At 40.8% G+C, this 20,110-nt stretch overlaps 1 protein-coding gene across 4 annotated transcripts in view; it reads left to right on the top strand.

Annotated features, from left to right (window-relative positions):
• Positions 1-20,110, top strand: part of LOC100262610 (THO complex subunit 1) — a 70,215-nt gene that overhangs the window by 26,684 nt on the left and 23,421 nt on the right. For all 4 annotated transcript variants that reach the window (XM_010660771.3, XM_010660772.3, XM_002264583.5 and 1 more), the window contains exons 6-10: positions 3,160-3,305; positions 3,409-3,480; positions 4,891-4,963; positions 5,097-5,162; positions 5,290-5,336. In XM_010660771.3, coding sequence (XP_010659073.1) covers positions 3,160-3,305; positions 3,409-3,480; positions 4,891-4,963; positions 5,097-5,162; positions 5,290-5,336 — 404 coding nt within the window. The remainder of the gene's footprint in view (positions 1-3,159; positions 3,306-3,408; positions 3,481-4,890; positions 4,964-5,096; positions 5,163-5,289; positions 5,337-20,110) is intronic.

The raw sequence follows: 20,110 nt of genomic DNA, 5'->3' as shown, positions 1-20,110 counted from the left end.
AGAAACGAAAAACCATAAAAGAAGAAAAGCCCTCGCCTTTTCTTATCCTATGACTTTTTGTTTTTGTACTTTGTAATATTCTCAATTTTAAAGATCACTGTTTACTATGAAATTTGAAATAATAGTGCAATCATAGGTGTTGCTTTGTTAGTCTTTCACTAGTGAGCATTTGGCTATGATAGTAGTATTGGATGGTCTCACGACATTCATTTCTTTGGGAGTCTCAAAAATGGTGGAAGGGGGTCGACAATAGTACTTTCCTTGTTGACTTCAGGTACAAGAAAATTTCCTACCCTCTTGTAGATAAGATCATTGGATTAAGAGGATATTGGACCTGTCTAGAATAGTGAGGTGTGATCTATTCAGGAGGTCTAGAGAGGCACAACAAGAAGCTGATAGACTAGTCAAGAGAGGAGCTTCAACCTTCTCTTCCTTTGTAAGAAACCACGTTGTCCTCCATTGCTCAATCTTGTTTATCATCTATCCCTACTTATTTCATTTCAATTTTTAAGGTCCCAATTAGTGGCCTCTAGGATTGAGAAATTGCAAAGAGACTTTCTTTGGTAAGGTTTTAGGAAAGGGAAAGAGATCACCTAGTTTGTTGGGATCATGTGTGCAAACCGAAAAGGGATGGAGGATTGGCGTTAGGGATAATCTCCTTAAGGAATAAAGCCCTTCTAGGTAAGTATTTGTGAGGTTACCTATAGAGAACACCACTTTTTGGCATAGAGTCATCTAAGTATTTATGGGTTGCACTCCAATGGTTGTGATGCCAACATTGTTGTTCGGAAGTCGGATTATTGTTCTTGAAAAGCTATTTCTCAGATTCTTGACAATTTTTCTATATTTACTTAGTACTCAGTGGGAGATGATACTAAAATTTGTTTTAGAAGGATACTTGGTTGGGCAAATGACCTCTCAAGTTTCAATTTCCAATTTTTTTAAAAGTTATAAGGTGTAGAAATGTGCCTGTTTCATCAACTGTAGATCGATCCTCTACTTGTCGATCTTAGAATTTCAATTTTCGATGAAACATTTCTGATCTAGAGCTTGAGGAATTAACTATGTAGCCTCCTTTCCACCTTATTACATGTGTAATCACCTTCCTTTTTAGATGAAAGGGTTTGGTTTTTGACTCCTTTAGGACTTTTCTCTATGAGCTCATTCTATAAAGCCCTCTCAGTCTATCTAGCTTCTCTTGTCTTGAACCCTTTTGCTCCCATTAAGTTAATGAACTCAAGAGCTCCACCAAAGGTCAAGTCTTTCAGTTAGCTTATGACTAATAAGAAGGTTAATGCCAACGATTTACTTCAATTGAGGAGGCCTTACAAAGCTCTCAATCTAGATTAGTGTGTTGTGTGATCAAATAGTAAAGAATCACCTAATCATCTTTTTCTTCGTTGTCCCACTACACTAGAACTTTGGCATAGATTGTTTTGCATAGCCAATCTCTAGTGGGTTCCTCCCAGAGGCGTTGTAGAGATGTTGAGAATCTTCTTTAAAGGCTTTGGAAGCCTGTCAAAAGGGAAGACTCTTTGGTAGGTGGCTATCGTATCCTTGATATGGTTCATATGGTTAGAGAGGAATGCACAGATGTTTGAGGATAAATAGAGACTGTGGATCCCATTCGTGATTGGATTTTCTTCTTCTCTTTTGTATGGGCCTTGATTGTTGAACCTTTTGCGGATATTCCTCTATATATTTGAATGCTAGATTGGAAGAGTGCTTGCTACTTGAACATGTCAAAAAAGAAAGTTATGATTCATTGGTTACCCCTTAAGGAGGTTTGGTAAAGTTAAACTTTGATGGATGTTCCTTAGGTAATCCTAGATAGATGGGTATTGGAGGAGTGATCATAGTTCTCTAACTCTTAAGAGAGCCTCACTTTTTCACTCAAAAGACTTGTACCTCTCTTTTTCTCTCAACTTTGGGATGGCTAGAATGAGGAGAGGAGACCTTTATTTATAGGCTCCTACCACCACCAGGTTTTCCATGTAGATCACACGGTATTGCCAAATATATGAATGACAATATACAATTCTGATTTGATTTACATGCTATTGCCAAATATAAATGGCAATACATGATTTTGTTTTGCATGTGTCCATAATTTCCTCATCCAACATTCTTTATATATATCATACACACACACACACATATATGGTTGTGAGATTCTCTGTGTATATTTTGTGTCCTAAAATCAAGGACTTTCTGACCAACAATATGGTTGTCCATGTTAACAAGCGGACAACCGTGTGGTCATCCACATGCTAGACAGTAACTTCCCCAACTAAAACATAGCAATTTGACATCCACGTGGTTGTCCACTTGTTCTCTCACCCAATATATTCCTCGAAGTTCATGCATTGTTTTGGGACTAAGACCTTCTTTTACTAACACATATGAATTTAGACCACCTTTGAACAAATCTTAATCGATATTTTGAGAACTTTTCAAGTATAAATAACTTCTAAGGCACTTCATTGAAGTCGATAATGTTGTTAAGAAACATAAGAGATTTTCATGAAAAGTTTGAGGTTCAAGGTAGTCTCTTAGACTAGGTAAGTCTTGCCATCCTCATGGGGAGCACAAAAAACTTCAATTACATGCAAAACAACTCAAAGACAAGCTTAACTAAGGTCTTCATGAAAATTATAAAGTCCTCTTGCACCTTCCTCTCGAGTCTTGCAAATTGTCTTGCTTCTTGAAAGAGACACTTGAGTTTTGTAGTATATATGGTGATGCAATCCTTTTGAACCGCTGCACTTAAACAATAGACTTATTGCTGTCTTTTAACCTTTGCTTTGTTATCATCAAAATTGAGATTACTCAACCCTAGGCTAACACTTTCGAACCAACATTTGTACATCTTTGAAGGATTGCTCATCCTTCTTGTATTTATTATTTAATGCATGAAGATGTTTGTTTTTCTTCCAAAAAAAACAAAAGGTTTAACAGCTTTGGACTTTTGACCACTTTGCTAGCTTTTTCCTTTCTCTTTTTGGATGTTTCTTTTTTCCTTGACCTTTTGATCTTTTCAGTTGTTTATCCTGATTACATCTTATGTATGCTTCAATGAATTAATTTTACCCTTAAACGGCATTGTTGTAATTGTTCTCTCTCTCTATCTCTCTCTCAATTTTTTTTGGTTATTACTAGACATTGTGCTGTATCTTTGTGAGAAAGAACATGTTGAGGGTGGTATGATATTCCAGCTATTGGAAGATTTAACAGAAATGTCTACAATGAGAAACTGTAAAGACATCTTTGCTTATATAGAGAGTAAACAAGATATATTGGGGAAGGTATGCTCTGATCTAATTGGGGGGTGGTGAAATTCTTTTGTTCATGTTATCCATGCATGGCCATGATGCATTCTTCTTAAATCTGTGTTTCCATTACATACAGCAAGAGCTCTTTGCACGTGGAAAGCTTGTGATGCTGAGGACGTGCAATCAACTTCTTCGTCGTCTGTCAAAGGTTGTTTTATACCTCAACTTACTTTCAAATATTCCATGTTAATTGGTGTCAATATTGCTAGGCTGCTAGCAAGGTTTTAATGCGCCTTTTTGCTAGCAATGTTTTAATGCACCTCTCTGCAAAGGTGCATTTAAATAAAATATTGGGCATAGTCATTGTCTGCTAGGTGTCTGGTTTCTGATATGTAGGCATCATTGTGATACAACCAATCCTAAAGTGCTACATGTTCTGGGACTTAAAATCATATAAACAAAACAATTTTCAATTTCCACTGCCATGCCAGATGTCTCTTACCTTTGGATGAATGTACTGCATGACCACCTCCATATCTTCCCCTCTGTAATAGTGTTGCATTTTTTGGACATGGATGACTACTTATGGGTAGATGGCCAAATACTTTAGATGCCCATGAAATGGGAATGCTTGTCATGGAGGTTATTACAACTCCTAACTCACCTCCAAAGGCAATGCCATATGCATCCAAAGGGAATGACTATGTCCTTGTTGCCAAGAAAATTGTTCAATGTTCCTTCAAGATGGCTAATAATCTCTTGTGCCCTTCCAAAGATACTTCCTTAACACAATGCTCTTATACTAATATACTTTTCTAAGCTGCAAAGAAAACTAGGGGTTCCAATGAGTATGGGGTTGGTGTACCTTACTAGCAGAACTGACCCTTCCAGCAATGGGTACATTGGGATGGTTTGTGTTTTTTTTTTCTTTCCAGAGTAGGAGGTTCATAAGGCAGGATTGACATGCATCATGCCCAATTTAACCAGAGTAGGTGGGATCCACCAGTGTGTGCAAGACAGTCACCATCTCTGACAGTGTCCATGTCAGCATATTACAAGTAACAGGAGTTACTTTTTGGGCCACTATAAAAAGCTTCACTTCATAGAGTACACATGAATAAAACTGAAACTTGCTCTTGCTTTTCAAGAGTCCCTTTAAATTTAAGGTCTTCCTATGTGTCAGCTTCCCACAGGAGAGCACTGCCACTTTTTCCATCTCCCTTATGCCACTTTCTCCAGCTCTCTTGCATTTTGCTTTGCTTCAATCTCCCCATGAACCTGGATGGCCTACTATTCCACTGGCTGACCTCCTCTAAATTAGAAGTCAGCACAAACGCTCACAATAAAACAATGTGAATGTAATAGAAAATTATAGGGATATTTTACTAGAAGTTGAGGATAAATTATAAGAGTTATTCTGATGTTTTTATTGAGACTGTAGATCAATATTTATAAATTTCACTTGAAATTCGTCTTTAGAAATTCCTCTAGCAGTACTTTTGGGCTAAATTTTTATTTAGAATGTCATAAAGATATCTTTATCTCATCATTTATCATTTGGAAAATGTTGTGTGAATTTCAGTTTTTCTGCTGATTCATGGGAAAACTGACTTTGTAGGCAAACGATGTGGTTTTTTGTGGACGAATTCTCATGTTTCTGGCTCATTTCTTTCCCTTGTCCGAGCGTTCAGGTTTGTTTGAATTTGTTCCTGATCTTTACTTTTAAGTGATCTCTCTCTCTCTCTCTCTCTCTCTCTCTTTCTATATATATATATATATATGTGAGCATCTGTGTTACCTCTGTTTTTTGTTCTATGCTTACAGCTGTGAATATAAAGGGGGTTTTCAACACATCTAATGAAACAAAATATGAGAAAGATGCCCCTGAAGGTACCTCCATGCTGCACAGGATTTTTAACCATCTTTAAATTCCATTCCTTCTAGTTCTATTTATGTGTTATTGTTGTAAAGGTCTCTGGCTGAAGTGTAAATAATAAATTTACTATTTTTTGTCCAGGAATTTCTATTGATTTCAACTTTTACAAGACTTTTTGGAGTTTACAGGTAAAATATGCAACTTAAGGAAGGAGAGAGTTTTCTCATTTATCCCAAATATCTTACCATTGTTCCATTTAATAAAACTTTCAGCAGAATGAGTCCATTGTGACTATGCTAGGATCTACTTATAATTGAAAAATGAAGCAGGAGTTTAAACTAAAACCAGTTAATTTCCTCCTATCTTGCTGGGGAAAAAAAATTATCAATTTGTAGCAGAGAAAGCTGGTGATTTAGGTTAAATATTTTACAGTTGGTAAGTTTGGTTATCTAGTTTAGGTAAGATCCTAGTGTGTAAGCCGAAGTATGGAGGTTTAGGATTAGGGAAGGTTTCTCTGAGGAATCATATTACGTTAGGGAAGTGGCTATGGAGGTCCCTAGGGAAAGTTTCACCCTTTGGCATCAGGTCACTTTAACCATTTATGAGACACATTCTAATGGATGAGACACCAACATTCTAGTTAGATGGTCACATTAGTGCCACTAACTGACCATTGCACAAGTTTTTCAAAATTTTTCTACACACTTACTTTGTGGTTGGGGGGGTCAACCTTTATGTTCTCAATTTCGAGGACTTCCCAGAGGAGTCTTAGAGAAAAACCTTTCCATCTTAGCTATCCTTGGGAGCTCTTCCTCGTCTTCCTGGAACCTTAGTTGTCATCATATTCTTATTGATTTGGAGATTGAGGACCTTGAAAGATATGTGTCTTCTCTTAATCGTATGCATTTGTCTTCAACCATTCCAAATGCGAGAGCTTGATCTTTATCCTTCTCAAGTTTGTTCTTAGTAAAATCCCTTTTTGTGGCCTTGTCCAATCTATCAAATTTATGTCCCTTTTCTCTAGCCAAATTTGTATGGTAGTCTAAAGCCCCATCTAAGGTCCAAGCCTTGCTTCTCCACATAAAAGGGTAAATACCAATGACATGCATCTGTTGAAAAGACCTTACAAAGCCTTTAGCCCTAATAGGTGCATTCTGTGTTTGAGAAGTGGAGAAATGGTTGATCATCATTTTTTTCATTGTCTTGTGACAATGAGGCTATGCCACCATCTATTTAGACATGCTAGGCTGGACTGGGTTCCACCTAGGAGTATATGTGACATGATGATTATCGATGTGGAAGGAAAAACTCAACATTCCACCATCCATTATAATGATTACATTCCCCTTTACATATAGATGATAATACTCATCTATTTTAGGGATATTTACAACTTATCAAAAAAAATCAAAACTACCTAAAACAGAAATGGATTTGGTAACAGATTACCAAATCTCATAAAATCATGGGATAAGAAAAGATGATTTGTTAGCTGTAGATATCCTCAATCTTAGCCGTTAACATTGCTGACAAGTCATCAAATTAAATCTTCCTATAATTTTACACTCCCCCTCAAGCTGGGCGGTAAATATTTATTAACCCCAGCTTGGAACTCAGATCATCAAACACCTTTCTCGGTAGAGCCTTGGTAAGAATGTCAGCTGTTTGAAGGCTTGTAGGCACGTACAACATCTTGATTATTCCTTCCTCTATCTTCTCCTTTATGAAATGTCGATCAATTTCCACATGTTTTGTTCTATCATGATGTATTGGATTTTTTGCAATGCTGATTGCTGACTGATTATCACAGAACATTTTCATAGGTTCTTCATCTGAAATCTTTAATTCCTTTAGCACCCTTCTTAACCATATTCCCTCACAAATGCCGTGTGCCATTGCCCAGAATTCAGCTTCTGCACTGCTCCTTGACACCACTGATTGCTTCTTACTTCTCCATGTGACCAGATTACCCCACACATATGTGCAGTACCCTGAAGTTGATCTTCGGTCTTGTACTGATCCTGCCCAATCTGCATCGCTGAACACTTCAATATCTCTTCTTTGGTTCTTCTCAAAAAATAATCCTTTACCTGGTGTTAGTTTCAGGTATCTCAAGATTCTATACACAGCCTCCATGTGTTCTTCATTTGGATTATTCATGAATTGACTTACCATGCTGAAAGAAAAGCCAATATCTGGTCGTGTGTGAGATAGGTATATTAGTTTACCTACTAATCTTTGGTATCTCCCTTTATCCACGGGTGCACAATTTTCCTTAGCTCCTAGTTTGGTTGTTGGATCCATAGGAGTATCTGCTGGCTTACACCCAAGCATTCCAGTCTCTTTTAAGAGATCCAGGACATATTTTCTTTGTGAGACAGAGATTCCCTTTCTTGACCTTGCAATCTCCATACCTAGGAAGTATTTGAGATTCCCAAGGTCCTTGATCTCAAATTCTGCAGCTAGAAAACTTTTGATGGTGCGGATTTCCTCTTCATAATCTCCCGTTAGAATTATGTCATCCACATATACAATGAGGACAGCAAGCTTTCCCGCAGGAGAGTGTTTAACAAATAGAGTATGGTCCGTCTGACATTGGGAGTAGCCATGTTTCTTAACTACCTTTGTGAATCTTTCAAACCAGGCTCTTGGAGATTGCTTGAGCCCATATAGAGATCTCCGAAGTTTACAAACTTTGTTGCGTGTAGTTTGTGTCTCAAATCTTAGAGGAATTTCCATGTAAACTTCTTCAGCTAGGTCCCCATTTAGGAATGCATTCTTGACACGAATGGGGACTCAGAGGGGTACCTCAAGGTGGGGGGTCGGAAAAGGAGGTTTGGGGTTGAGTCAAAAATCTTTGAGATCGAGGTAGAGAAGAAGAAGGGTAGGACATTTATTTTCATTACGGAAAGCAAAGGAGGCGTCTCTTCTTGGATTAAGCTGGGGCCGGCAAGTTTGGGGCCGCTCATTGAAGGCCTGGTTTTCTGCTCAAAGGACATGAGGACTGGCCATTGGGAGAAACGCTGGCAAGAGAATGGGAGATTTTTCTCTTTAGAGCGCGACGAAAACAAAGGGGGATGTTTCCTTAAGCTGGGGGTTTTAGATCGGGAAAAAAAGAGGTTCAATATCTTTGTTCCCAGGGGTAGAGGAGCAAAAGGGGGATGGTCTCTCTTGGTGGAGGCGCTGCGTGAGATGGAGTCTATCTCAGGCCGGCAAGTGAGACAGAAGGATAAGGAAATTTTTTGGTCACCTTTGAGGGGAAAGTCCTTTGCGGAGGTGGTAAAGCAGAACCACAGCATCGGAGAAGAGGTGGCTAGGGTGCGTGTGGACAACAGTGCATTATGTGTGAATTTGGAGAAGCTAGCCCACTGTCTTGTCGGGTGCTGGAACTCAACGAGAGGAGGGGGGGAAGATTTAAGAAGTTGGGGGACCCAAATGTCAAAATTATGGGGGCTAAAGGGCAATTTAGGCTTGGCCAAATTGGAAGATGGCAAGGCATTGTTGGAATTTGGGCTGTTATCAGAAGCTGAGAAAGCCCTAGATATAGCGGAAATTTCGGTTGGAGGCTTCGTCATTCGACTGGAGAAATGGAGCCCAAGGTCGGGATGCTTAATGGAGGAAGAGAAAGTAAGAGAGGCATGGGTAAGGATAGTGGGTCTTCCCATCTCTCTATGGAATCGGGACATCTTGAGCAAGGTAGGAGAGGCATGCGGGGGTTTTTTGGGCATGGATGTTAAAACAGAGAGGATGGAGGAGCTTCAGTGGGCAAGAATCCGGGTAAGGAAGATCGAGGAGAAGACTCCTAATATGGTGGAAATATGGGTGGGAAATATGTGTTACTCCCTAACACTGTGGTGGGAGACCAGGCCGACGCTGAGCGCGTCGCCGACGGGAGGGAAAGGGAAATCTGTTGTAACAGAGGGTGAGGTAGAGGGTGAGGCCCATTCACGCAAGGGCAAGCGCGTGAAGGAGGCCAAAGGGGGTTCAAGGCCCGAGGTGCAGATGCAGTCGACGGATGGGACGCGAAGACTGACCTCCGGGTCGGGGCGCCCCATGGAGTGCTCTCGTGGGCCTTATGGGCTGCAGTTAAAGCCCCAGGGAACAGAGAGCGTGCAGAGTGGACAGGTTGGGCTGGGCTCTCTGATGAGGCCTTGTGGGACTGAGGGCTTTAATCAGTCCTCCTCCTCTGTGGCCTCTCTTGGGCCAAAGGAAAATAGACGGATCGAGGCTTGGAGGCCCACGGTGGAGGCGGGACTGGTAGCTGAGAAGGAGCCCAGTGACCACCTTGTTGAGGCCCAGAGATGCGGCCCAAGCCACGCGGGAAGCCCACTCTCTGATATGTCCCTGGTTTGGGAGAAGGATGGGATGCGATGGCTGGGTGAGGCAGAGCTCCCCCCCTTAGAGCGATCGAAGACTGACCTTGCCCTGGTGGAGGAAGCGTCGAGGTATGTTACGGTCCAGTCCGATTGCTTGTTCCCTGTGCTTCCCTCTTCCCCTCTTTCTTTTTTCGGTCGGACTCCAGTGGGGGAGTATTGCGACCTTTCTGGACTCGGAGAGAAGCGTGACGAGGATGAGAATCCGCTTCAAATGCTCATGGGCATGGAGCCACCTGTGAGTGAGCCTGTCGAATGCTGGGATTTGGTGGAGGCCAGCAAGGACAGAATTGATGTTATTGGAAAAGGGTTGGACTCCGATCAAATAGTGCCAATTGGTAATAAGGCAGGAGGGGAGCTAAGCTGGGAGAAGAGTGATCTGGCCAAGTTTAGTAAATTTTTGGGGTTTTCAACAGAAGGTCTGGAAAAGGACATTATGGAATTCTTGGTGAAAATTCGTAAAAGAAGGGAAAGTGTCCACAGCAAAACCTTTCTGGAGAAATCCAAATTTGAGAGAGAATTGAAGAGATTGGAGTGTTCCATCAACTATGAAAAGGGGAAAAAGCAAAATGGTGAAGTGCAAGTAAGGGGGTGCCAAATTACGGAAGTAAATGAAGCTAAGAATCATTAGTTGGAATGTTCGTGGAGCCAATGATAGCTCCAAAAGAAGGGTTATTAAGGCAGTTATAAGAAGTCAGAGGGTGGACCTGTTTTGTATTCAGGAGACCAAATTTCAAACTTTGTCGGAGGGTTTGGTAAGAAGTTTGGGTTTTGGAAGGTGGTCTAATTGGGTGGCTTTAGACGCCTTGGGCTCTGCGGGAGGGATTTTGGTGTGTTGGGACAAAAGGTCTTTGGAGGTGATGGAGACGGAGGTAGGAAGGTTCTCAGTCTCCTGTAGGTTTAGGAATGTGGAAGATGGGATGTCCTGGATCTTTACAGGGGTGTATGGGCCTTTCTCCAAAGAGGATAGAGATTGTCTGTGGGAAGAGCTAGGGGCGATCAGAGGCTTGTGGGAAGATCCCTGGTGCTTAGGGGGGGACTTCAATGTCATATTATCCCAGTGGGAAAGGAGCAGACAGGGAAGGTTGTCTGGTGCCATGAGAAGTTTTGCCCAAATAGTTGACGATTTAGAACTCATTGATCTCCCAATGCAAGGGGGTATTGCCACTTGGAATGGGGGCAGGAATAATCAATCCTGGGCTAGACTAGATAGGTTTTTGGTGACTCAACAGTGGCTAGATATGTTTTGTGGGGTAGCCCAATGCAGAATGCATAGACCCACTTCCGATCATTTTCCTATCTTGCTGATGGGTGGGGGGATAAGGAGAGGACCCACTCCGTTTAGATTCGAGAATATGTGGCTGAAAGTGGACGGGTTCATTGATCTTCTCCGGGGATGGTGGCAAGGGATTAAGGTGAGAGGAAGGGCCAGTTTCAGATTGGCCTATAAGATGAAGGTTTTGAAGCACAACATTAAAGTTTGGAATAGGGAGGTGTTTGGAAGGCTGGAAGTCAACAAAAATTCTGCCCTCCAGCAGTTGGAGTATTGGGATGGAGTGGAGAGTGAAAGGACCTTGACTTTAGCTGAAGCTGAGCAGAAAAAACAAGCCAAGGATGCCTTCCATCATTGGGTGCTTTTGGAAGAGGTTCATTGGAGGCAGAAATCTAGGGAGCTGTGGCTTAAGGAAGGGGATAGGAATACGGGTTACTTCCACCGTATGGCAAATGCCCACCGTAGGAATAACTCCATGGACAGGATTATGATTAATGGGGAGCTGTTGACCGAGGATCAAGAGGTGAGGGACGGGATAGTGAATGAATTCCAGAAATTACTCTCAGAAGAGCAGGGGTGGAGAGCGGATATTGAGGGGCTGCAGTTCAAACAACTTAGTTCTAGGGAGGTTGATGGTCTGGAGGTGCCTTTCTCTGTGGAGGAAATCCATTCTGCTTTGATGGAGATGGGGGGTGACAAAGCTCCTGGCCCGGATGGCTTTTCAGTGGCCTTTTGGCAAGAGTGTTGGGATTTTGTGAAGGAGGAGGTGGTGGAAATGTTTAAGGAGTTCTTTGAGCATGGGTCCTTTGCTAAGTCTCTCAATACTACTTTTTTGGTCCTTATTCCTAAGAAAGGAGGAGTTGAAGACTTGAGGGACTTCAGGCCAATCAGCTTGCTTGGGGGTTTGTATAAACTTTTAGCCAAAGTCCTAGCCAATAGGCTAAAGAAAGTGCTGGATATGGTGGTTTCTGTTGACCAAAATGCCTTTGTGAGAGGGAGACAGATTTTGGATGCTTCTTTAGTAGCTAATGAGGTGATAGATTATTGGAAGAAAAGAAAAGAGAAAGGGTTAATTTGCAAGTTGGACATTGAAAAAGCCTATGATAGCATCAACTGGAAGTTTCTTATGAAGGTTCTTCGGAAGATGGGCTTTGGGTCTCGCTGGAGGGATTGGATGTGGTGGTGTATTTCTACGGCCAAATTCTCCATATTAATCAATGGGGTTCCAGCTGGGTTCTTTTCGAATTCAAAGGGGTTGAGGCAAGGAGACCCCCTCTCTTCTTACCTCTTTGTTTTGGGTATGGAAGTGCTTAGCACTCTTATAAGACGGGCTGGTGAGGGTGGCTTCATTTCAGGCTGTAGACTGAGGGGGAGAGGAGGGGAAGAGCTGGCTGTCTCTCATCTGCTTTTCGCTGACGACACTCTCATCTTTTGCGAAGCTAGAAGAGAGCAACTTGCCAATCTTAGCTGGATATTGGCGTGGTTTGAGGCGGCCTCCGGCCTCAGAATTAACCTGGCTAAGAGTGTCCTAATTCCGGTGGGGGAAGTGGATGAGCTGGAGGAGTTGGCGGCTGAGCTAGGATGCAGATTGGGGGCTTTACCCACTGTTTACTTGGGGCTGCCCCTTGGAGCCCACCATAAAACCTCTTCTTCTTGGGATGGGGTGGAAGAGAGAATGAGAAGAAGATTAGCCCAGTGGAAAAGGCAGTATATTTCGAAGGGGGGAAGAATTACTCTCATCAAGAGCACTTTGGCCAGCATACCCATCTATCTTCTTTCCCTTATTCGCATTCCTAAGGCTGTGGCAAAAAGGATTGAAAGAATTCAAAGAGACTTCTTGTGGGGGGTATGATGCTTGGAAGGGAAAGTTCACTTGATTAATTGGAAGGTGGTCTGCAGCCCTAAGGAGGAGGGTGGTTTAGGCATCCAAAAGATAGACTTGTTGAACAAAGCCTTGCTGGGAAAATGGGTTTGGAGATATGCCTATGAGAAGGATAACCTTTGGAAAACTGTGATAGGGGTGAAATACGGTCAAGAGGGATGTGGGTGGAAGACAAAGGAAGTGTGTGGGCCTTTTGGGGTGGGGTTGTGGAAGGACATCATGAAGGAGGTGGATTGGTGCTGGGAGAACATTGATTTTAAGGTTGGGAAGGGGAATAGAGTTTTGTTCTGGACGGATAAGTGGTGTGGCAATGAGGCGCTTGCTCAATCTTATCCGCAGTTGTTTACCTTGGCGGGTCACAAGAATGCCAAAATCTGTGAAGTGTGGGACTCTAGCATGGGTCAAGGAGGTTGGAATCTCAGGTTGGTTAGAGACCTCAATGATTGGGAGATGGAGCAGATAGGAGATATGCTGAATCTGTTGAAGGACTTCAGGACCTCTCTTGAAGAGGACTCAGTGAGATGGAAGTGGGAAGGCAATGGAGTTTATGGGGCTAAGGGGGCCTACAAAATTTTGAGCGGCTCTTCAGCCGGGGTTTTCCCGTATAGGCGCATTTGGATGGATAAGGTTCCAACAAAAGTGTCTTTTTTTGCTTGGGAAGCCTCGTGGGGGAAGATCCTTACTTTGGATAAGCTTCAGAGAAGGGGGTGGCAGCTCCCAAACCGGTGCTTCCTATGCGGCTATGAAGAGGAAAGTGCGAATCACATCCTCTTACATTGTACAGTGACTAAAACTATTTGGGAGATTACCCTTGCCATTTTTGGAGTTCAATGGGTGTTCCCAGAGTCAGTTATAGAGGTGTTACTTAGTTGGAGGGGTTCTTTTGTGGGGAAAAAAAGAAAGAAGATATGGAATTCCATTCCGGTGTGCATATTTTGGACGGTTTGGAAGGAAAGGAATAGGTTAGCTTTCAGGGGAGGGTCTTTAGATATTCAGAAATTCAAGAATTCTTTTGTATGTAATTTGTGGAGTTGGGCTAAGGTGTACAATGGTGAGGAAACATACTCTCTTTTAGGTTTTTTGGAGTGGCTTGGAACCACTTGAGGGTGGGTGAGGTTGGGTGGGGTTTCTTTTTCCCCTTTTTTGTTTTTTTCTAGCCTTGTGTAGGGCTGTTCAGTATACTCCCTGTATACGTGTGGCTTTTTAGCCTTTTCTAATATATATGGTTGTTTATCTATAAAAAAAAAAAGACATCTAGTTGGTGGAGAGGCCAGTCAAGGTTTGCAGCCAAAGATAGTAGAACCCGAACTGTGTTTAACTTGGCTACAGGGGCAAATGTCTCCTCATAGTCGATTCCGTATGATTGGGTGAATCCCTTTGCAACCAGTCGTACCTTGAATCGATTAACACTCCCATCTTCATTATATTTGACTATGAAGATCCATTTGCAGCCCACTGGGCGTTTTCCAGCTGGTAATTCTGAGATTTCCCAAGTTCCATTTTTTTCAAGTGCATGAATTTCTTCATACACAGCTGATTTCCACTCAGGTGAGCCGAGAGCTTCTTGTATATTATTAGGAACCTGGATGTTGTCGAGGTTGGCAACAAATGTTTTGAACTTCGGTGATAGTCCTTCATATGACACAAATGTGTATATAGGGTGTTTTGTGCATGATCTTACACCTTTTCTCACAGCAATAGGAAAGTCACTATCATCATTAGTTTCGGGATTATAGTTACCTGATGGATCTTCACTTGATCTAGAACTTGGGTCAGACTCTTGGGTTGGCTCAAGAGATGCTTGTTGTTCCATCTCCTTTTGGTTCTGTCTCCTTCTTGAGTAGGTAATCAACTCATCATTCTTTGTTGATTGAATAGTGTCCAGATTTTGAGGAGGTGGATTAGTAGGCGGATTGTTGGTTTGATCTTGAGAAGGAGATTCTAGGAAGTAAGGAGACTCAAGGAAGAGATTTTGAGGAGGAATGGATTCATGATTTAGTGATGGGTAGGGTTGGTCAGAATTAGGAGAGAAATGAGATGATTCTTCAATATCCCAAAGCTGGTATTCCTGGATAAAGTTAGTCTCCCCCTGAATATTAGATTTGGAGAAATAAGATTGTTGCTCAAAGAAGGTGACATCCATGGAGTGATAGAACTATTTAGTGACCAGTGAGTAGCACTTATATCCTTTTTGAGTTGGAGAGTACCCAAGGAAAATACATTTAAGAGCTTTAGGATCAAGTTTGTCCCTGTGTTGTTGATGGACATGGACAAAAGCTGAGCAACCGAAAACTTTGAATGGGATTGTTGAGATTAGACGAGTATTGGGAAAGGACTGAAGAAGAATTTGACAAGGAGTCTGGAAGTCGAGAATACGAGATGACATCCTATTTATGAGATAGGCAGCAGTGAGGATGGCTTCACCCCAGAAAAAATTTGGTACATGGGTAGAGAACATTAGGGAACGAGCAACATCAAGAAGATGTCGGTTTTTTCTTTCGGCAATACCATTTTGTTGAGGAGTGTTGACACAGGAACTTTGGTGAACTATACCATGACTCAAGAGATAATCATTAAGAATGGAGTTGAAATACTCTTTGGCATTGTCAATTTTCAGAATTTGGATTTTTGCTTGGAATTGTGTTTGGATCATGGTGTTGAAGGTTTTGAAAATCTGGTTTGCCTCTGATTTTTCTTTCATGAGGAATACCCATGTGAGTCTAGTGTGATCATCAATAAATGAAATGAACCAGCGAGAACCAGTAACATTTTTTATCCTAGAAGGACCCCATACATCACTATGAATCATGGAAAAAGGTTGAGATACTTTGTAGGATCGGTTAGGATAAGAATTACGAATATGTTTAGAAAATTGACAGATCTCACATTGAAACTCATTTGGATTTTTATTATGGAATAATGAAGGAAACAACTTCTCAAGATACAAGAAATTTGGATGACCTAACCTATAGTGCCACAACATAACTGCACTATCATTATTAGACTGACTCACAGACAAAGAAATAGGACTACTGGACACTGAACAATCAGAATGATGAGTTGATCCTTGAGGAGGATCATTAACCTCTAGAAGATAGAGCCCCGAACACATCTTAGCACTGCCAATCGTCTTCCCCGAGTCCAAGACCTGAAATTCACACAGATTTGAGCCAAACTTAGTAACACAGTTGAGATCCCGAGTGAGTTTACTAATGGACAGTAAATTGCAATTTAATTTTGGCACAAGGAGAACTGAATCAAGGGTGATGTTCTTTGAAACTCTAACAGAACCTGTACCAGCCACCTTTGAGAGTGAACCATCGGCTATTCTCACAGTTAAATTTTTATAGCATGGATTGTAAGTAGAAAAAAGCTTCTCATCTCCAGTCATATGATCAGATGCTCCCGAGTCTATAATCCATGGACTTAACTTCTCCTTTTTAACATTTAGAGCACTAAAAAAATTACCTTTTTGTGCCAAGGAACCAGTACCAACCACAGTGGGGACAACTGCAGGCAAGGATTGGCTGAACAATTTCTGTAGGACTTCTATCTGTTCCTTGCTGAAGGGAGTGGGTTCAGGTGATGGTTTTTCATCCATGGAGACGAGGTTGCCCTGTCCTTCGTTGTCATTGGCAAACCGGGAAGGCTTCCAATCTGCAGGTTTGCCGTGAATCTTCCAGCAGGTGTCCTTGGTGTGACCAAGACGTCGGCAATGATCACACCATGGTCGCCCTTTCTTCGGTTTGTGATCATTGTTATTAAATGGATTTCCTCTAACTGCAAGGGCTGAGCTCTCAGGATTTGTCACAGAATCTTGAGAGCCCATCATGATCTTCTTTTGACTTTCCTCTCTCCGAACTTCTGAAAATGCTTCCCGGATATTTAGTAGTGGTTTGGATCCTAAGATTCTTCCTCGTACTTCATCGAGATTCTTATTTAATCCAATCAGAAATTTGTATATTCTTTTCCGTTCAATAATCTGTTTATACTTGATTCCATCACCCGGACAGCTCCAATTGTGCTCCTCGAACAGGTCCAGCTGCTGCCAGTAGCGATTGAGTGTGTTGAAATACTGAGTCACCGTTAACTCTCCTTGGCGGAAGTCATGTAGAACACTCTCCACCTCGAACAATTCCAATGTATTCTCATTGTTGGAATACGTTTCCTTGGCAGCGTCCCAAATCTCCTTTGCTGTTCCATAAAGAAGAAAATTTTCTCCAATGTCATTTGTCATGGAATTAATGAGCCATGACATGACCATATTATTTTCAGCATTCCAGACTTTGAACTTTTCATCTGTCTTGTTTGGTTTGGCAGCAACTCCATTGAGATAATCGTCTTTGCCTTTTCCGCATATGAACATCATTACGGAATGGGACCATTGGAGATAGTTGTTCCCATTCAGTTTGTGTCCTGTAATGGGCATGAGGTTACTATCTGCACTACTATTGCTGGAAGCCATGGCTTCCTGATTGGAGGTGATTTGGGAAACAGTAGCAGTTGAATTATGTTTGCCGTATTTGGTCATATGAGGGAATTAGGGTTCAGAGAATGCTCTGATACCATATTGATGTGGAAGGAAAAACTCAACATTCCACCATCCATTATAATGATTACATTCCCCTTTACATATAGATGATAATACTCATCTATTTTAGGGATATTTACAACTTATAAAAAAAAATCAAAACTACATAAAACAGAAATGGATTTGGTAACAGATTACCAAATCTCATAAAATCATGGGATAAGAAAAGATGATTTGTTAGCTGTAGATATCCTCAATCTTAGCCCTTAACATTGCTGACAAATCATCAAATTAAATCTTCCTATAATTTTACAATGATCATCTCATATAGGAGTTTGAGGAGTTCCCTAAGAGGCAAGTTGTGGCAAATCACTTGTCTCACACTGATGTGGTTCATGTGGCGAGAGAGAAATGCTAGGGTCTTTGAGGTTAAGTGGAGGACGAAGAGACACTGTGGGATCTAATCCACTTCTATTCTTCTTTGTGGACTTCTTGTACATTTGCCTTTTAAGACATTCCTCTTAATGTTGTTCAGCTTGATTGACCCTTAGTGTGTATAACAAAAGGGTTTGAATAGCAATGAGAGGAGTTTTGTGTTTCTTTTTATTTTTAGTCTACACTGGTTGGCTACGTTACGTCTCCTTCATGTACTTTTATTCATTTTTAATATAATGAAAAAAAGATCCTAGTGGTGTGTGATTGTACCCTCTACATGAAGTTGGAATGATTAGTGGGTGGTGCTATCAAAGTTACATTGGCAAAAGATGCAATTTCATACCAAAATAGGCATTGGTGAAGTTGAGAAGTAAATTAAATGTAGAGTGTGTGTGTGTGTGTGTGTTTGTGTTAAATTTGATACAAAAAATTAGTGTGTTTAAAATTCTGCTAGAAGCTTCAATTGCTTGAAATGGCATTCTAGATTTCCTAACATGTGTTTCGTCTTGCTGCCTAGTTGTCCTTTAAGAGAATTCAGGCTTTGTCTGTGAAAGGGTAGAAAAGGAATTAATTTCATGGAGGAATACACTTTTCTTTCCTTGGTGAAAGTTCAGAGGATGGGGTATATAGTAGATGGGTGAACTGTTGTGGGCCCTGGTACTCTCTGTTTGTTTTTTTTTTTTTTTGGACTTGTTGGGTACTTTTCGGTCTTCAAAAGAATTGCTCCTTGGTTGATATGGAAGTTCTGTTGAAAGGGGCCACAGGATGTTTTCAAGGTTTGCCACTCTGTTTCTGATATGATGCTTATGAGAAGAGTGCAAAAGAGTTATTTTGAGGTGAAGAAAGTTCAGTTTTATTGGTGAAGATTTTTGTTTTTATTTTAACAAATTTGTATTCTTGGTCTAGTGTCTCTTTAATATATATACATATATAGTTAGATTCATTTCATTGAATGATAAATACGAAGAATGAAAATTGGTTATTGGCAGAGTAGAAATTGGAAACATATATTGCTCCACAAAAAGCTAATACTATTTGCTCATACTACAAGTAGAAAAAGCAACATGCACACATTATCAACTCTCTATACACGAAGGGAGGAAAAAAGTCTGTTCAAATCTGTCTATGTTTCCTTGATTTTATTGACTTTCTTGGAAGATGTTAGGTTTTATGATACTCTTATTGTTCTTATTGTTAAGCCGTCGAATCTCTTTGTATACTTCCTATGTACTTGGGTTGCACTCCTAGACAGCCCTTTTTAAATGTGTTTTTTTTCTTATTTTTTTAATTAAAAAAAATAGTTGTAGGGTGGTTAGCATAGTGCTCCTAAAAGGCAATTTCTGAGGTTTTCTCAGACTTCTTAAGTTCATGCATTTCATAGCATGTGATGGCTCCAAAGTTTGCTCCTGGATGTTGTTTGGTGGGCTATCATTCTCAATATTCTTTATCCTAATCTCCATCTCATTTGAAGGGCTAAGAATGTTCCTATGTCTTATGAGAAGTCATATTCTTCCCTCTCTTGGAATTTTGACTTTCGATTTAATTTGCCTAATTGGAAAATTGACAACCTCTTCTCTTTTGTTCTCTGTGCACAATGTGTAACAACCTCTCTTTGTCATTTCCAAATGAGAGGGTTTATACTTTTGGTTCATTAGGCATCTTTTCCTTTATGCCTTTCCCCTCATGCCCTTTCTAAGAGTGATTCTCTTGCCATTTCTCCTTAAGCTATTTTTATCTGTAAAGCTAAAACTTCTTCCAAAAATAAAGCTTCTGCTTTGTCAGTGGCTACTAAATACTAACAATTTACCAATTGAGACCTTATGTAGTTTTCTGTCCTTAAAGTTGTGTGCTTTGCTTTGCGTATGACAAAAACATGGATCATCTTTTCCTTCACTGCCTTGTCATTTTGGGACTGTGGAGAATACTTTTTGGATTGGGGCTTGTCTTAGGTTCCCTTAAAGGTATTGCAGATTTGATGCTAGTTTTTTCATAGACTTCAGGATTAGTACAAGGGTTAGAGTGATTTGGCAGGGCAGTGCACTTGATTTAAGTTGTGGGTCATTTTGGTTGAAGTGGAATGCATTAATTTTTTAAGACAAGTGGAGGCCTCAAGAATTAGTTTAAGAAGCTATCCACTATTGTTTTTTGGTAAGTAAATAATATATATATACATATATATATATATATATATATTCCATACAGATTACTACTAAATACAATATCTTTTAATTTCATTGTCATTAGTGAAAATTTCAAAATGATCTTATGCATAACTTTTCACTTTGCTTGGAAGTGTTTGGAGTATCACAAATATCCTCTAGCCGTTCTTACCAAGAGCAAGTTGTCCACCCTGAGGATCAATCAAAGAAAGATTTTAGCATGTCAGAGCCTTGCATTCGAACTGGAGGTGGTCCAACCTAATACTCATTTCAAAAATTGCCACCCATTCCCTCTCTCTTTATTGGGAA

Source organism: Vitis vinifera, chromosome 13 (genome assembly GCF_030704535.1).
Source record: "Vitis vinifera cultivar Pinot Noir 40024 chromosome 13, ASM3070453v1".
Lineage (NCBI taxonomy): Eukaryota > Viridiplantae > Streptophyta > Magnoliopsida > Vitales > Vitaceae > Vitis > Vitis vinifera.
This window is presented reverse-complemented; position numbering and strand designations above follow the sequence as displayed.